General features: G+C 48.1%; 5 protein-coding genes across 6 annotated transcripts in view; 4 read left to right on the plus strand and 1 right to left on the minus strand.

Annotated features, from left to right (window-relative positions):
- Window positions 1-17,967, plus strand: part of LOC308596881 (uncharacterized protein) — a gene marked incomplete at its 3' end in the record, with an annotated part of 228,311 nt that extends 210,344 nt beyond the window's left edge. The window contains exons 4-6 of the mRNA XM_081212185.1: window positions 1,510-1,653; window positions 2,193-3,795; window positions 17,888-17,967. Coding sequence (XP_081068311.1) covers window positions 2,370-3,795; window positions 17,888-17,967 — 1,506 coding nt within the window. The 5' untranslated portion in view covers window positions 1,510-1,653; window positions 2,193-2,369. The remainder of the gene's footprint in view (window positions 1-1,509; window positions 1,654-2,192; window positions 3,796-17,887) is intronic.
- Window positions 1-18,367, plus strand: part of LOC308595614 (uncharacterized protein) — a 61,440-nt gene that overhangs the window by 36,845 nt on the left and 6,228 nt on the right. The gene's annotated exons all lie outside the window — the stretch shown is intronic.
- Window positions 1-18,367, minus strand: part of LOC308595620 (uncharacterized protein) — a 251,467-nt gene that overhangs the window by 12,756 nt on the left and 220,344 nt on the right. The gene's annotated exons all lie outside the window — the stretch shown is intronic.
- Window positions 1-18,367, plus strand: part of LOC308595698 (uncharacterized protein) — a 69,969-nt gene that overhangs the window by 1,352 nt on the left and 50,250 nt on the right. The window lies entirely within an intron of this gene.
- Window positions 1-18,367, plus strand: part of LOC308595636 (uncharacterized protein) — a 176,285-nt gene that overhangs the window by 1,317 nt on the left and 156,601 nt on the right. The window lies entirely within an intron of this gene.

The following is an 18,367-nucleotide window of genomic DNA, read 5'->3' on the forward strand; positions in this document are numbered from 1 at the left end:
CCACCAGAACCTTCTTGAACCAATAGACTAGGAATGATCTCTCTATGTCAGATCAATACTTTTGTTGCCTGAAAGATGCAACCATGACAATTTAAAGATCAGCACAAGCAGTTTGAATTGCGCTTGGAAATGCACTGGGAGCCAGGGAAGATCCTTTAGGACCAGTGATATGTAGTCTAGGCAGCTGCTCCCAGTTACTAGCCCAGCTGTCACATTCTGAATTAGTTGCTGTTTCTGTTTCACCTTCAAAGGTAGCTCCATGTAGAGCGCATTGCAGGAGGTAACCAAGCAGGAGGTAACCAGAGCACTGACCACTCTAGTGAGACAGTCTGCAGGCTGGTAGGGTCTGCCTGCCACCTGTCCCCCAGGGACAGTGCTTCTGTCTTGTCAGGATTCAACCTCAATCTGTTAGCCGCCATTTATCCACAAACCACCAAGGCCACCAACACAGGCCATTCACTATCTTCACTGGTTCCAATTTAAAATATAGGAAGAGCTGGGTATCACCCACATGCCTCTGAACACCCAGCCAAAAACCCCTGATGATCTCTCCCAGCGGCTTCATATAGATATTAAAAAGCATGGGGAGAGGACAGAGCCCAGGGGTCTGAACACTCATCCCCCAACACCACTTTCTGGACATGGCCCAGGAGGAAGGAGGGGAACCACTGCATAGCAGGGTCCCCAGCACCTCTAGAGGGTTCAGAAGGATACCATGGTCAAAGGTCTCCAAAGCCACTGAGAGATCCAGCAGAACCAGGAAACTGCTTTCCCCTCAGACTCTAGCCCATCAGAGATCATCAAGCAGCACAACCAGGGCAGTTTCTGTTGCATGATGAGGCCTGAATCTGGATTGGAAGGATAATGGTGGCAGAAGCTTTCCTGGTCCTGCACCCCCAAAAGCTCCAGGCACAGGACTTTCATTAGCTTTGAAGTGGCCATCAGATACTTGGTGGTCTTTTCTTCAAAAGACAAATATTCTGAATACTTTTTATTTGATGTATGATATAAGCAGCACTTCTGTTTTACATATTCCACATTGGAGAGATTTTGATACACAGGTCTGAGTTCATCGCTCCCCCTGAAACTGCTGTGTTAGCAGTCCTGCCAGCCTGGACAGTGTGTTTGGGGGTTCAGGGCTGCCTAGACAACAAGACCCCCTTCTCAGCCTGGCTTATATGGTCTCAAGGAAAGCAGAGCAGTATGTTAGGCACCAGCTTGGCTGCAGGAGTGAGTGGAAGGAGGTGTGCAGGACACCATCTAACCGTCTTAGAGAGTCCACTCTGGATTTGTGTAGGTTTTCCTCCATAACTTTTTCTTCTCCTGAAGATAACTCAAGAGGAAGCGAAGGAGTGCACCAAAGTATTACTACTAGAGTTTTCCTTTTTGAGGAGCTCCCTTCCCTGGTTGACGAGCCCCATCTGCCCTTGACTTTCCTCTGCAGAATGGGCGGAATCTGACTTCTTGACTGTGGGATTCACTGTTGTTCTCATCCTCTCCATCCACCAGAGCCTGCCTTCACCTCAACAGATTTCCCTAGTACACCAAGGATTTGAGACCCATCAGCTATCCTCACCTGGTTTAGCCAGCCAGTAGAAGCCGTTCCTGGGATTGTGGCCCCTATTCCATCCTGACAGCTTCTGGAAGAAACAGGTGAGAGCTGAGTGCAGGCTGGGGACCAATGGTGGATAAATTACCCCATAAGGTGCATGACATTTCCCCCGCCAAAGGTACTACCTCTCCCCTAACACCCCATGACTTCGTATGATTATGATCTTTAAGAAAGAACAGGAATAAATTCATGTCCCCAGAAATAACACAACTTCAGGCCATTAGTGAATCAATACTACATTTCCAAGGTACTACATATTCCACTAAGTACAGTTTATCATTTTGCCTTGAATACCCTGCTTTTCAGTGTCATTTTAGGATAGTCCTGCGTCAAAAGACGAGCACGAGATCAGACAGCACATCGTTCTTTAAAAAATCAAGCTGCTTTATGAACATTCGTTGAGAATTAGGAAAGGTTGCTGATGCATTACTATCATTTGACATAACTGCATATTCATTTCCTGAAAGTTGGGAACATGGGTAGGAGGTGAAGGATGTAGGAGACGTTGAAATAGGAGCAGGTGCTAATGGAGCTTGATGTGTTCTCTTTCCCTTTGTTCTCTTCCTTGAAATCAAAACAGGATTCCCTTTCTTCCCACTCTGAAGAAGGAGATGGAGAAGACAGTCAAAACTCTAGGGGAGTTTCCCCCCCATTAGGAATAGAAATTAAAATGTGTAAAATGTGGACTATGCATCATTGAATTAGCACACATAGTTCACATCAACAACCTCCAACAGGGGAGAAACCATTTAATGGTATGGAGTGTGGGAAACGTTTCACTGATATTGGAAAACTTAGAACACATCAACGGACTCACACAGGGGAGAAACCATTTAAATGCCTGGAGTGCGGAAAGAGCTTTACTGATAATGAACACCTTAGAACACATCAACGGACTCACACAGGGGAGAAACCATATAAATGTATGGAGTGTGAGAAGAGTTTTAGTATTAGTGGAAGCCTTAGAAGACATCAACGGACTCACACAGGGGAGAAACCATTTAAATGCCTGGAGTGCGGAAAGAGCTTCTCTGATAATGAACACCTTAGAAGACATCAACGGACTCACACAGGAGAGAAACCATTTAAATGCCTGGAGTGCGGAAAGAGCTTCAGTCATAATGGACACCTTAGAACACATCAACGGACTCACACAGGGGAGAAACCATTTAAATGCATGGAGTGTGGAAAGAGCTTCAGTCAGAGTGGAAACCTCAATATACATCTACAGACTCACACAGGGGAGAAACCATATAAATGTATAGAGTGCAGAAAGAGCTTTAGTGATAATGTAAGCCTTAGAACACATCAATGGACTCACACAGGGGAGAAACCATATAAATGTATGGAGTGTGAGAAGAGTTTTAGTATTAGTGGAAGCCTTAGAAGACATCAACGGACTCACACAGGAGAGAAACCATTTAAATGCCTGGAGTGCGGAAAGAGCTTTAATGATAATGGAAGGCTTAGAACACATCAACGGACTCACACAGGGGAGAAACCATATAAATGTATAGAGTGCGGAAAGAGCTTTAGTATTAGTGGAAGCCTTAGAAGACATCAACGGACTCACACAGGGGAGAAACCATTTAAATGCCTGGAGTGCGGAAAGAGCTTCAGTCAGAATGGAGACCTTAAATTACACCAGCGGATTCACACAGGGGAGAAACCATATAAACGCATGGAGTGTGGAAAGAGCTTTAGTGATAATGGAAGCCTTAGAAGTCATCAACGGACTCACACAGGGGAGAAACCATATAAATGTATAGAGTGCGGAAAGAGCTTTACTGATAATGGACACCTTAGAAGTCATCAACGGACTCACACAGGGGAGAAACCATATAAATGTACAGAGTGCAGAAAGAGCTTTAGTCGTAATGCAAGCCTTAGAAGACATCAACGGACTCACACAGGGGAGAAACCATTTAAATGCCTGGAGTGCGGAAAGAGCTTCTCTGATAATGAACACCTTAGAAGACATCAACGGACTCACACAGGAGAGAAACCATTTAAATGCCTGGAGTGCGGAAAGAGCTTCAGTCATAATGGACACCTTAGAACACATCAACGGACTCACACAGGGGAGAAACCATTTAAATGCATGGAGTGTGGAAAGAGCTTCAGTCAGAGTGGAAACCTCAATATACATCTACAAACGCACACAGGGGAGAAACCATATAAATGTATAGAGTGCAGAAAGAGCTTTAGTGATAATGTAAGTCTTAGAACACATCAATGGACTCACACAGGGGAGAAACCATATAAATGTATGGAGTGTGAGAAGAGTTTTAGTATTAGTGGAAGCCTTAGAAGACATCAACGGACTCACACAGGAGAGAAACCATTTAAATGCCTGGAGTGCGGAAAGAGCTTTAATGATAATGGAAGGCTTAGAACACATCAACGGACTCACACAGGGGAGAAACCATATAAATGTATAGAGTGCGGAAAGAGCTTTAGTATTAGTGGAAGCCTTAGAAGACATCAACGGACTCACACAGGGGAGAAACCATTTAAATGCCTGGAGTGCGGAAAGAGCTTCTCTGATAATGAACACCTTAGAAGACATCAACGGACTCACACAGGAGAGAAACCATTTAAATGCCTGGAGTGCGGAAAGAGCTACAGTCATAATGGACACCTTAGAACACATCAACGGACTCACACAGGGGAGAAACCATTTAAATGCATGGAGTGTGGAAAGAGCTTCAGTCAGAGTGGAAACCTCAATATACATCTACAGACTCACACAGGGGAGAAACCATATAAATGTATAGAGTGCAGAAAGAGCTTTAGTGATAATGTAAGCCTTAGAACACATCAATGGACTCACACAGGGGAGAAACCATATAAATGTATGGAGTGTGAGAAGAGTTTTAGTATTAGTGGAAGCCTTAGAAGACATCAACGGACTCACACAGTAGAGAAACCATTTAAATGCCTGGAGTGCGGAAAGAGCTTTAATGATAATGGAAGCCTTAGAACACATCAACGGACTCACACAGGGGAGAAACCATATAAATGTATAGAGTGCGGAAAGAGCTTTAGTATTAGTGGAAGCCTTAGAAGACATCAACGGACTCATACAGGGGAGAAACCATTTAAATGCCTGGAGTGAGGAAAGAGCTTCAGTTAGAATGGAGACCTTAAATTACACCAGCGGATTCACACAGGGGAGAAACCATATAAATGCATTGAGTGTGGAAAGAGCTTTAGTGATAATGGAAAACTTAGAAAACACCAACGGACTCACACGGGAGAAACCATTTAAATGCTTGGAGTGCAGAAAGAGCTTTAATGATAGTGCAAAGCTTAGATCACATCAACGGACTCACACAGGGCAGAAACCATATGAATGTATGGAGTGTGGAAAGAGCTTTAGTGATAATGGAAGCCTTAGAAGTCATCAACGGACTCACACAGGGGAGAAACCATATAAATGTACAGAGTGCGGAAAGAGCTTTAGTCGTAATGTAAGCCTTAGAAGACATCAACGGACTCACACAGCGGAGAAACCATATAAATGTATAGAGTGTGGAAAGAGCTTTAGTGATAATGGAACCCTTAGAAGACATCAATGGACTCACACAGGGGAGAAACCATTTAAATGCCTGGAGTGCGGAAAGAGCTTTTCTGATAATGAACACCTTAGAAGACATCAACGGACTCACACAGGAGAGAAACCATTTAAATGCCTGGAGTGCGGAAAGAGCTTCAGTCATAATGGACACCTTAGAACACATCAACGGACTCACACAGGGGAGAAACCATTTAAATGCATGGAGTGTGGAAAGAGCTTCAGTCAGAGTGGACACCTCAATATACATCTACAGACTCACACAGGGGAGAAACCATATAAATGTATAGAGTGCAGAAAGCTTTAGTGATAATGTAAGCCTTAGAACACATCAATGGACTCACACAGGGGAGAAACCATATAAATGTATGGAGTGTGAGAAGAGTTTTAGTATTAGTGGAAGCCTTAGAAGACATCAACGGACTCACACAGGGGAGAAACCATTTAAATGCCTGGAGTGCGGAAAGAGCTTTAATGATAATGGAAGCCTTAGAACACATCAACGGACTCACACAGGGGAGAAACCATATAAATGTATAGAGTGCAAAAAGAGCTTTAGTCATAATGGAATCCTTAGAGCACATCAAGGGACTCATACAGGGGAGAAACCATATAAATGTATAGAGTGCGGAAAGAGCTTTAGTGATAATGGAACCCTTAGAAGACATCAACGGACTCACACAGGAGAGCAACCATTTAAATGCCTGGAGTGTGGAAAGAGCTTCAGTCAGACTGGACACCTTAGAAGACATTGGCAGACACATGACGGAGAAACTGTTTAAATGTATGGCGTGTGGTAGGAGCTGCAGTCAGAGTGGAACCCTTGATTTATGTCAACAAACTCACAAAAGACAAACCTTATAAATATCAGGAACGTAGATAGATGTTCAGTCCTAGTGGAAGTTTAAAATCAACAGACTCACGGACAGGAAGAACTTTAGGAGTTGAAACCCTACAAAGCATCAACAAACTCAAAGAGGAGAAGCAGCATAAATGAAAAGATTGCAAAAAGTGCTTTATTTACAATGGAGTGTTTAAGGAAAATCCAGGGATTCTCACATGGAAGAACCCATTTAGATGTATGGAGTGCGGGACGTCTTCCTCTCGGAGTCCACTCTTTTCTTCACAGAAATGAACTCAGCAGGAAATCAGTCATTAACACATGTTGTGTATGCGAAGTTCTGGAATGTATGTGTAAAACTGTATAGTAATGAAATATTGAAGGCAATGTCAAACACTGTGATTATAATCTAAGATGTAAAGTACCTTTTGATAGAGAAGGGGTGAGGGTTTATCTGGATTACTTGGTGGTCAGTGAGGATTAGGGCTGGGCGATATATTTTTCCATATTGGTTTCTAGACCACATCATGATAACCTTCCAAAAACAATTGATATGGCAACACCCCACAGATCACAGTGTCTGGGATGCTCATTTGCCTGGAAGCAGCCGGCAGAAAGCTTTGCTTCGTGAAGCCCCAGCAGATGCCAAGTTGCTGACTTCCCTCCCAGACGACAGGAAGCAAAAGACACACCTCCATTGCCCTGTGTCCTTCCAGCCTCTTTCCTCCCTTGCTCCCTTCTGCCGGTTTGTGTGCCTGACTTAGATATTCTGTGTGGTGTATTTCTTTACGGCTGAAACTGGATTTGCTCTCAGAAGCAAAGTTTTGTGTATCACTGGGGGCCCAGGGAGAACTGTATGCTTTGAAAACTCAGTTAACTATTACTGAAGAACTCCTACTGCCTCTGTGTGTGTTTTTGAGCTCAGCGTGGGAATTGCTCTACACATGGCCCCTACCCTGCCGATACTTGGCTTATGCCCTGGAGTTGCTGTACTCAATCATGCAAGATGGGTGCATCTGTGCGTGACTTGCTTTTGCACCAAACTCTCTCACCCCCCCACCACATGATCTCTGAATACTGCTTCTTCACTAGAACTTCTCCCTGCCTCCTACGTGTTGTGAAGAAAACTTAAATTACTGTAATTTAATGGGAGATTTCCCCCCAAGCATTATTGCAAGAGGGGGAAGGATGGGTTGCAGGTACCAGGGGAGTTTCCTGGGGGGGCCATCTTCACTCATGAACCCCATGGGGCTACCCCAGAGCTCCTGTGTATTCTGGGGTTTGGAAAAGATAATATTTTTCCATAGTCCCAGAAGTTATCATTCTTCCTGCCAGAGGACCAGTGTGCATATTATTATCATACTTATTTTACTGTTGTTTCTGCTGCTGCTGCTGCTGTCATGGACTGGCTGGGTGAAAGGGGGGGAGGCACCAGCTGGCGGACCCCCAAGGGAAGAAGGCTCAGAGTCTGGGTCTTGTATGCCCCCAAAGGCTATCAAGTCTCCTAGGTCTGACCAATAAAAGGTTAATTTGGTGTTGGGCGGGGGAATCCAGGTGCGAGGCTGCTCAGCCACCCAGCTCATCGAGCAGAGCCCGTCGGTCCCTGTGGAATAAAGGAAGGAGTTCGGCCACCAACCAAAGCAAATAGCTGTAGATCAAAGTTTATTGCGCAACAGGTTGAAAGAGGAATTGAACCCCGAGGATGGGGTGACAAGGACTTTTCAAAGTTTCTATCTTATCCCAGCATACAGTTCGTGGAGCATCATTGCTACATCAGAAAAGGGGAGGCTAATACATGATTCATATGCCTGTTGTCTTTGTCCATGGAGTTTTCTTGGCAGGGATACTGGAGTGGCTTGCCGGTTCCTGCTCCAGGTGGATCACATTTGGTCAAAACTCTCCACTATGACCTGTCCATCTTGGATGGCCCTGCACTGCATAGCTCATAGCTTCTCTGAGTTATTCAAGCCCCTTCGCCACGGCAAGACCGTGATCCATGAAGGGGCAGTGATCCATAAAGCCATGGTTTTCCCAGTAGTAATGTATGGAAGTGAGAGCTGGACCATAAAGAAGGCTGATCTCCGAAGAATTGATGCTTTTGAATTATGGTGCTGGAGGAGACTCTTGAGAGTCCCATGGACTGCAAGAAGATCAAACGCATCCATTCATAGAATCATAGAATCATACAGCTGGAATAGACCACAAGGGCCATCGAGTCCAACCCCCTGCCAAGCAGGAAACACCATCAGAGCACTCCTGACATATGGTTGTCAAGCCTCTGCTTAAAGACCTCCAAAGCAGGAGACTCCACCACACTCCTTGGCAGCAAATTCCACTGTCAAACAGCTCTTACTGTCAGGATGTTCTTCCTAATGTTTAGGTGGAATCTTCTTTCTTGTAGTTTGGATCCATTGCTCCGTGTCCCCTTCTCTGGAGCAGCAGAAAACAACCTTTCTCCCTCCTCCATGTGACATCCTTTTATCTATTTGAACATGGCTATCATATCACCCCTTAACCTCCTCTTCTCCAGGCTAAACATGCCCAGCTCCCTTAGCCGTTCCTCATAAGGCATCGTTTCCAGGCCTTTGACCATTTTGGTTGCCCTCCTCTGGACACGTTCCAGTTTGTCAGTGTCCTTCTTGAACTGTGGTGCCCAGAACTGGACACAGTACTCCAGGTGAGGTCTGACCAGAGCAGAATACAGTGGCACTATTACTTCCCTTGATCTAGATGCTATACTCCTATTGATGCAGCCCAGAATTGCATTGGCTTTTTTAGCTGCCACGTCACACTGTTGGCTCATGTCAAGTTTGTGGTCAACCAAGACTCCTAGATCCTTTTCACATGTACTGCTCTCAAGCCAGGTGTCACCCATCTTGTATTTGTGCCTCTCATTTTTTTTGTCCAAGTGCAATACTATACATTTCTCCCTGTTAAAATTCATCTTGTTTGTTTTGGCCCAGTTTTCTAATCTGTCAAGGTTGTTTTGAAGTGTGATCCTGTCCTCTGGGGTGCTAGCCACCCCTCCCAGTTTGGTGTCATCTGCAAATTTGATCAGGATGCCCTTGAGTCCATCATCCAAGTCGTTCTTAAGGAAATTAGCCCTGGGTCCTCACTGGTAGGACAGATCTTGAAAAGATTATTTTAAAAAATAAATAAATTTGTGGCCGGCCTGATCAAGCGTTGCTTCCTCTGGTTAGCCCCGCTGGAACTCCAGTTCTCTCCAGACCCTGGGGTCACTAGAGGACTGGTGGCTCCTCCTGGCAAATGGCCTGGTGCGCGCTGGATCACCGGTCCTTCTTTGGCCCCCCTTGAATCTGGGCAACCGAAGGTCCCATCTGGGGTGCCATCTGTTGTAAACAAAAGCTGCCCTTCTTCCCTTATGGGGGACACAAGAGTATTGCTTCTCAGTATTCTCTGGTGTGCTCCTCTCACACGCAGAAAAGGAGGAGGACCCAGAACAAAGGTGTGCCTGCCTTTATATAGACATTTTATATTCCCTGCCCTGGAGCTCAAGACCACCCCTCCATACATCATACATACATCACAGAAGGGGCGTAACCCAAGACCACCCCCCACAAACACCATACCTACATCACAGAAAAGGTGGTCTACAACAGAAATTTGAATGTTGTCATTTTTCCTGTCTGCCAGGTTATCTGATAATGGCTTATCTGATTCCCTTTCCTGGTAGTCTGGTCATACCTTTGAGATTTCCCAATTCCTGAGACAATGGGAAGGTTCCCTCAACCCCTCCCTCCTTGCAGAGAAAACGTTTGGTCAGTTTGGGAGTCTAAATGGTTTCAGGACAGTGTTCCTGTGCTGCTCGAGACATGGGGTCTACATATCTATGTATGTGCTTGCTTGCTACATTTATGAGCATTTATTATATATATAAGACCTTAATTTTTTTATTACAGGATTCATCCAGTCCAGCCTTTCGCATGATGAATTCTGCATATAAGTTAAATAAGCAGGGAGACAATATACAGCCTTGTCAAACTCCTTTCCCAATTTTGAACCAATCAGTTGTTCCATATCCAGTTCTAACTGTAGCTTCTTGTCCCACATAGAGATTTCTCAGGAGACAGATGAGGTGATCCGGCACTCCCATTTCTTTAAGAACTTGATATAGTTTGCTGTGGTCGACACAGTCAAAGGCTTTTGCATAGTCAATGAAGCAGAAGTAGATGTCTTTCTGGAACTCTCTAGCTTTCTCCATAATCCAGCGCATTTTTGCAATTTGGTCTCTGGTTCCTCTGCCTCTTCTAAATCCAGCTTGCACTTCTGGGAGTTCTCGGTCCACATACTGCTTAAGCCTGCCTTGTAGCATTTTAAGCATAACCTTGCTAGCATGTAAAATGAGCGCAATTGTGCGGTAGGTGGACCATTCTTTGGCACTGCCCTTCTTTGGGATTGGGATTCATGTGTTGCAGGAAGCCCCCCCCCCATCATTCAATTTGTACACACACACACACACACACACACACACACGAGACATACGCAATGCTTCTGTTATAAATTCATAGAAAATCAGCCATACATCGGATCTGCACAGTTCCACTTTCATTTTACACTATGAGGGAAGAACTATCAAAGGGGGGAGACTTGACACAAGGCAGCCATACTCCTCCAAGCGTACAAACACGTCCGCAACGTCCGCAGATTTCTCCCTTAACACATGGAATCCGCTTCTGGCTCCAATTGTATCGGCTGCTTTTCTGAGCCTCTTGGCTGTTGTGCCTGGACGGAGCCTGTGTCCACGGTCCTTGTCCTGGCCTTAGTCAGAGGCTGGGGTGGGGAGCTGGGATTTGGGGGGAGTCGTTTAGCTGCCCCCCCATTTCTAGTTTGAACAGCACCAAGACCTAAAAGACGGAGGGATCTAAGCTCGTGGGGTGGGGGAGGGGAGGATGTTGCAATGCAAACCTTGTAGGAGGGACGGGACCCACTTGGCAGCTGGATCTCCGGGATCAGCCCCTCCCCTGCTCTCCGATCCACTAAAGGAAGAGGAGGGGGGAACTTTCTCCTCCCCCCTCCTCTATACCTCCCCTCCCCTCCCGGCACATCCTCCTCCTCTCACCCCGCCCCCACCATCCCAAATCCCTCCCCCAATACATTGCTCCTCCTCCTCCTCCTCCCATCCGGCTTCGCTCTGGGAATGGGGGGTGTGAGCCCCCCCAACTGCCTGCTTCTCCCAGAAGTGGAGCTTCCACTCCGGATTGCTGCTCCGCCCCGTGGCTCTAGGGGGAGCGCTTTCGGAAAGGGGAGGGAGGAGGCAGGGGACCCCCCCCCGTGGATGCTGCAGGAAAGGAAAGGAGAATCGGGAGCGAGGACAAAAAGGTAAAGGGGTCGCGGGGGGTGAGAGAGAGGGGAGAAAAGGACCCAGAGACCCAGCCAGCTCCCCCAAGCGCCTTCCTTGGGGCCTGGATCCCTGCACGCCTGCAGCTAAGGGGTGAAACGGAAAAATCTGGGTGCGTGGTTGCACTGCCACCCAGTTCGTCAGACAGAGTCCGCGGGTCCTTGCGGAGAAGAAAGGAGCTCAGCCGGACACAGGAGCAAACTACGGAGATCCGAGTTTATTGCGCAACAGGTTCAAAATGGCATTGAACCCCGAGAATGGGGTGGCATAGACTTTTAAAAGTTCCCTCCATAACCCAGAATACAGTGCAGGAAACGTCATGAATACATTATGGGAAGGTCGGGTTTCGTGGGTTACATCATGAATATATTCCACACGTCATGAATAGATTAAGGAAAGGTAGGATTACATTCATTTACATTTGAGATGAGAAGGGGGGGAATATGCAGAGCGAGAAATATACATAGATAAACATTTATTGAGTACCGGTGTTGGCGAGACAATGGGCCAGAGATATGCATCTGCCACTTAGTATTGCCCGGAGGAAGGGTTTGGCAAAACGATCTGACAGGATTAAGAAGTTCCTGTGTACGTGACCTGCCGTTTCGGGGATTATGGAAGCAGGGGGTAGCATCATGGAGTCCAAGGGGAACTGAGTTGAATGACACCAAGAGCGAAGGAATCGGAGTTACGGTTGATTTTATATCAATTTCCAAAGATTCCAATGCTTCCCAGCCTGTTCCGTACTGTAGATCGAAAGCGGAAACAGAATGGATACACTGTAGCAGGATTTTGACAGTTTTACGAGGTCCCTGGTTTCGGATCCATTGTTCTCGCAGTGGGGGGCCGTCAGCAGCTTGTCAGGAGTGAAATGAGGCGTGCAGTAGCTCCCTGAGCTAGTTTCTGCAGGGCGAATGCATGGCTGTGATTGGCTAAAGCGCGGCCATAGGAATAAGCGGGGATACAGGAACACCCGGTCTACTCGTTCTAAGTATGGAGCGCAAATAGGCATAGGAAGAGATAGGGGAATATATACATGTATTTGAGCTTATTTCGCTCGTGGAAGAAAGAGAAAAGGGGGGTCTGGGAAAAGTGTGGTGCTTATGCAACGGTGAGGGGGCTGAGGGTGAGTGTACGGTGGGCACCCTCGAGGTCATCGCCTCGGACGTTCCAAAGGAAGGGGGGAAGGAGGCACCCCCCAGTCCATATCAGGGGGCTTTCCTTGGCAGGGGAGGACGTGGGGCGCCCACCCACGGGGTCCCAGGAGGACTCCCCGGCCCCGTTTCCCCCTCGCAGGCATCCCTGGGGCACGGAGAAGTGGGCCAGGAAAGGGTTAATGGGTGCGGGAGACGCCTGGATAGAGACCCCCCTGTCCCTCCCCATCTCATCTTGGGGACCCCTCCGGAGGGAGAGATGGGTCGCATATGGCGAGGGGTGAGCCCATTCCTCCTGTGAGTGTGCCCCCCCTTTATGCCCTCCTGCTTAAGCTGTTACACAAGGGGGACTCCCTGCCCTTCCGACATGTTGCAGATCAAATAAAAGGTGGGGGAAAGCCTTTTGAAAAGAGACTGGTGGCCAGCAAGGCCCACAGTGAGAAAGCCTATAGAAATAAAAGACTCATAAGTAAACGCCCCCCTCGGCTGCACAGCCAGTCAGTCCTGGGCAGAGAACTCACAGTTGTGCCAAGGGGGGGGGGGAGAGCCTGATCTCTGCAGCCCCAGCCCTCAGCCGGACAGGAGCCTTCAAGCAAAACACAAAGCGAGAAAACTTTCCACTCTTTCCTCACAGCTTCAGCCCCTCTTGGCCGAGATAGAGACAATACGTAGACATTCACAGAGCTGGGAGCCTGCTGCTGCCTGCTTGAGGCACCCACAGCTGGCCGAGACACGCAGAGCCACAGCCCATAGCTCCCTCGGTTCAGGCACCCACAGCTGGGTGGGCTCAAAGAAAGCCTCAATTTATCTGAGTCACGGCACCAAATGTGCAGTGGTTCCTTGGTTTGCAACCGCTTTGAATTACAACCGTTTTGGATTACAACCACGTCAAACACCGAAGTGTGTGTACCTGTTTTTGGATTACAACCCATTTTGGGGGGGGGCCCATTGGCGAAAGCGCGCCTTCAGTTACAACCTGTTTTGGTTTACAACCGGACCTCCGGAATGGATTACAGTGGTACCTCGGGTTACATATGCTTCAGGTTACATACACTTCAGGTTACAGACTCTGCTAACCCAGAAATAGTACCTTGGGTTATGAACTTTGCTTCAGCATGAGAACAGAAATCGTGCTCCAGTGGTGTGGCGGCAGCAGGAAGCCCCATTAGCTGAAGTGGTGCTTCAGGTTAAGAACAGTTTCAGGTTAAGAACAGACCTCTGGAACAAATTAAGTACTTAACCCGAGATACCACTGTATGGTTGTAAACCAACGTTCCACTGTATACCCCCAAAGGCTATAAAAACTCCTAGGTCTGGCCAATAAACTCAGGAGCCAGGAGGAGATAAAAGTCCAACGATTTTATTACAAGCAGTCAATATTGGGAATGGGAAAGGACCTTTCAACATGTTAAAGAAAATTATGGGTTGAGAGACTATTCAGCAGCTCAGCTCTCCAGGGTACAAGTCTCCCGCGGGTCCATGCGGTCAGTAAATGAAGGAAATTCCAGCCAAGCAATTTGGAGCAAAGAGCAGTCAGTAGACTGAGATCCTTTATTGTTGTGCAACAGGTTCAAACAGCAGTGAGGGAACTCTGACCCTGGGGCGACATTGACTTTTTAAACTTTCCCACCAAATCCCAGGATACAGTTCGCACAGCATCATCAATACATCATTGCTACATCACTAAAATGTCAGAAAGGGGAGGGTTACGCAAGATTAGCATAGACAGATATGTCAGGGCAGCACCCAAGTATAAGATTAGCACAGGCAAACATGTCTCAAGTACCCACCACCCAAAAGCACAACAGAACTTCCTTTGCATGTCTGCAGCCTGAGACAAGTCTGGTGAAGAGATTTGGCTTCCCTTGGCTAACAGTGAGGCCAGCAATTGTCACCTCTGGGCATTTCCTGGGGTAGGAGGTGGGTCTACACATCTTCACCCTTGGGGAGGTGGTGTTGGATTCTGTGTGTTGCCACTGTGCCGTGCTCTTGGAGTCACAAGACTCTGTTTTGCATTCCAGGGACATTCCAGACTGTTGGAAGTCTCAAGGAAGACAGTAGACGGATGTGATGTTACTGTTTCCTGTTCCTTTGTTTTTCAGTTGCTCTCTGCTTTCACAGAGAGAGCATGTATATTTCGTTTCTGTCTGCGTAGTTAGAAATAAAACTCTTTAGCGATGTAGCTAATAAACTTCTCGTCCTTCCCTGCGTGCTGGACACTCTGCTGAATGGGGAGTGTGCTTGGAGCCTCATCAAAGGCTCAGGTCATTAATCATCATCGGAGGAGCTCAGTTGAACCCAGGTCCGACAGGTGGCAGGAAAAAAGAGTCCTTTTTCCAAGGGCAAAATAGCATTGGAATGGAGGAAACTGGCAAAGGAGTTGATTTTATATGATTTTTTAAAGCTAGGTATCTTCCCTGAGCTGTCAAGCCAAAAGGATACATTCAGGCATAATATTTGTAACATTTAACAACTTTAAGGATGTGCCCCACCCCGCCTTGTAATCTCTGTTACAAATACCTTCCTGAGATTTTTTCTTTTGGGGGGGTGTCACAGTTCAGCTTCATTCAGAAGAAAACATTCAGAAGAAAACATTGCTAAAGGAGGGGAAATATAAAATGCACATTGAAAACAGCATAATCAGCAAGAGAATTAAATATTATCATAATCCTAGAACACAGACTATATCTTGCTTTTCACCACTTCTGGGTCTTAAAGCAGCTTCCGGGTTCCTCTCGCCTCAGAATTTAACTCCCTGTGTCCTCTTATATGTCACTCCCCTCCTTCTATAGCACAAAATTGTTACATTTAAGAAATGTAGCAAATGGTATATGCAGAAAATAAAGATAAACTAACAGTCTCATTCTTAAATGCCATGCAGCCATAATAATAATAATAATAATAATAATAATAATAATAATAATAATAATAATAATAATAATAAAAAATTTATACCCCGCCCATCTGGCTGAGTCTCCCCAGCCACTCTGGGCGGCTCCCAATCGAGTGTTAAAAACAGTGCAGCATTAAATATTAAAAACCTCCCTAAACAGGGTTCCCTTCAGATGTCTTTTAAAGATAGGATAGCTGCTTATTTCCTTCACATCTGAAGGGAGGGCATTCCACAGGGCGGGCGCCATCACCGAGAAGGCCCTCTGTCTGGTTCACTGTAAGCTTACTTCTCGCAATGAGGGAACTGCCTGGACCTCAGTGTCCGGGTTGGATGATGGGGGTGGAGACGTTCCTTCAGGGATATAGGACAGAGGCTGTTTAGGGCTTTAAAGGTAAGCACCAACACTATGAACTGGGCTCAGAAACATACTGGGAGGCAATGCAGATCTCTCCAGACCGGTGTTATGTGGTCCCGGTGGCCACTCCCAGTCACCAGTCTAGCTGCGACATTCTTGATTAATTGCAGTTTCCGGGTCACCTTCAAAGGTAGCCCCACGTAGAGCGCATTGCAGTAGTTCAAGCGGGAGATAACTAGAGCATGCACCACTCTGGCCAGACAGTCCGCGGTCAGGGAGGGTCTCAGCCTGTGTACCAGATGGAGCTGGTAGACAGCCACCCTGGACACAGAATTAATCTGCGCTTTCATGGACAGCTGTGAGTCCAGAATGACTCCCAGGCTGCGCACCTGGTCCTTCAGGGGCACAGTTACCCCATGCAGGACCAGGGAGTCCTCCACACCTGCCCACCCTCTGTCCCTCCAAAACAGTACTTCTGTCTTGTCAGGATTCAACCTCAATCTGTTAGCAGCCATCCATCCTCCAACCGCCTCCAGACACTCACACAGGACCTTCACCGCCTCCACTGGTTCTGATTTAAAAGAGAGGTAGAACTGGGTATCATCTGCATACTGATGTACACCCAGCCCAAACCCCCTGATGATCTCTCCCAGCAGCTTCATATAGATATTAAAAAGCATGGGAGAGAGGACGGAACCCTGAGGCACCCCACAAGTGAGAGCCCAGGGGTCTGAACACTCATCCCCCCACCACCACTTTCTGGACACGGCCCAGGAGGAAGGAGCGGAACCACTGTATGACAGTGCCCCCAGCTCCCAGCCCCTCTAGATGGTCAAGAAGGATGTTATGGTTGATGGTGTCAAAGGCCGCTGAGAGATCCAGCAGAACTAGGAAACAGCTCTCACCTTTGTCCCTAGCCCGCCGGAGATCATCAACCAGTGCGACCAAGGCAGTTTCAGTCCCTTGATGCGGCCTGAATCCCGATTGGAAGGGATCCAAATGGTCCACCATCCTCCAGGCGTGCTTGGAGTTGTTCAGCAACCACCCGCTTAGTCACCTTGTCCAAGAATGGTGGATTTGAGACTGGGCGATAGTTGGTCATGTTAGCCGGGTCTAAAGATGATTTTTTAAGAAGCGTTTTAATGACCGCCTCTTTCAGCAGGTCTGGGAAGGCTCCCTCACAGAGGGAAACATTCACCACCCGGCAGAGGCTACTTTCTGAGGGTGTAGAAATTGCAACGCGCTTTAGTTCTGGGCTGCTTCACTCCTCGCATTGGGGGGGGGGCTCTGCCTGCAAGCAGATCAACAGCTGACTTGCTTTCTTCCTGGCCTCATTGTGTTACCTCTGACGGAGACATAAAGGGATGAATTTTACCTAGGTGTGGGGGGGGGGCGTGTGTGCAAAAGCCCAAGCCCCATTTTCTCCGTAACACAGGAGTCACAGCGCCCAACCCGCTGCTCAATGTGCACCAATACCTAAAACATGGAATGGATCTAAGATCATGGCGTGGGGTGGGGGAGGGAAGGATTTTCAATATAAAGATTGTAGGGGGGGGACCGCACTTTGCAGCTCGATTGCCGGGATCAGCCCCTGCCCCGCTCTCCTCATCCCCAGAAGGATGACCCTTCCACTCCTTCCTCCCCCCCTATTCCTCCCTTCCCGGTACATCCTCCTCTCACCCCGCCCCCACAACCCCAAATCCCTCCACTGTGCGCTGAACCTCTTCCTCCTCCTCCAATCCGGCGTCTGTTTCCGGAATGAGGGGGAAAAGCCCCCCTCCCAAACTGCCTGCATTTCCCGCAAGTGGAGCTTCTGCGCCGGATTGCTGCTCTGCGGCGTAGCTCTAGGGGAGCGCGCTTTGGAAAGGAAAGGCGGGGCGTCATGGGAGGGGACCCCCCCCCGCCCGTGGATGTTGCAGGAAAGGAAAGGAGAATCGGGAGGGAGGACAAAGAGGTAAAGGGCTCGCGGGGGGAGGGGAGGGGGGGAAGGACCCAGAGACCCCCGCCAGCTCCCCAAAGCGACTTTCGTGGGCCGCATGGGAAGGGCCTGGATCCCTGCACGTGTGCTGCGAAGGGGGCTTTCCTTGGCCCCTTAGGCGCCTTGGCAGCGGCGGACATGGGGAACCTACGCAGGGGGTCCCCACGAGGGCCCCCTTGCCCCGTTTCCCCCGCGTAGGCATCCCTGGGGCCCTGTGGACTCCGCACGGACAAAGGCGGGCCATGAAAGGGTTAACGGGCATGAGGGACGCCTGGATAGAGACCCCCCTGTCCCTAAATTGTGCGTCTTGGGGTGGCCCCTCAGGATGGAAAGATGGGGGATGAGGGCTGAGCCGCGCCAAGGGGGGCCTCTGGGTTCAGGGGAGACTCTGGGACAGAGGGAGAGAGTCGAGGAATTGGGAAGGGGGAGCATCCCTGGAGCAGGGAAGGGCAGCATTGGGGGGGGGGAGATAGGAAGACCAGTGTTTGGGGACACTTCTCCATGGTGGCAAATGTGGGGATTCTCTGGAGGCGCCGCCTTGGCTTCTCCCTCCTGCCCAGGAATCGACCCCCCCTTCAAGGCAACCAGAGAAAGATCC

This window comes from Podarcis bocagei (genome assembly GCF_964188305.1).
Source record: "Podarcis bocagei genome assembly, chromosome: 10".
Lineage (NCBI taxonomy): Eukaryota > Metazoa > Chordata > Lepidosauria > Squamata > Lacertidae > Podarcis > Podarcis bocagei.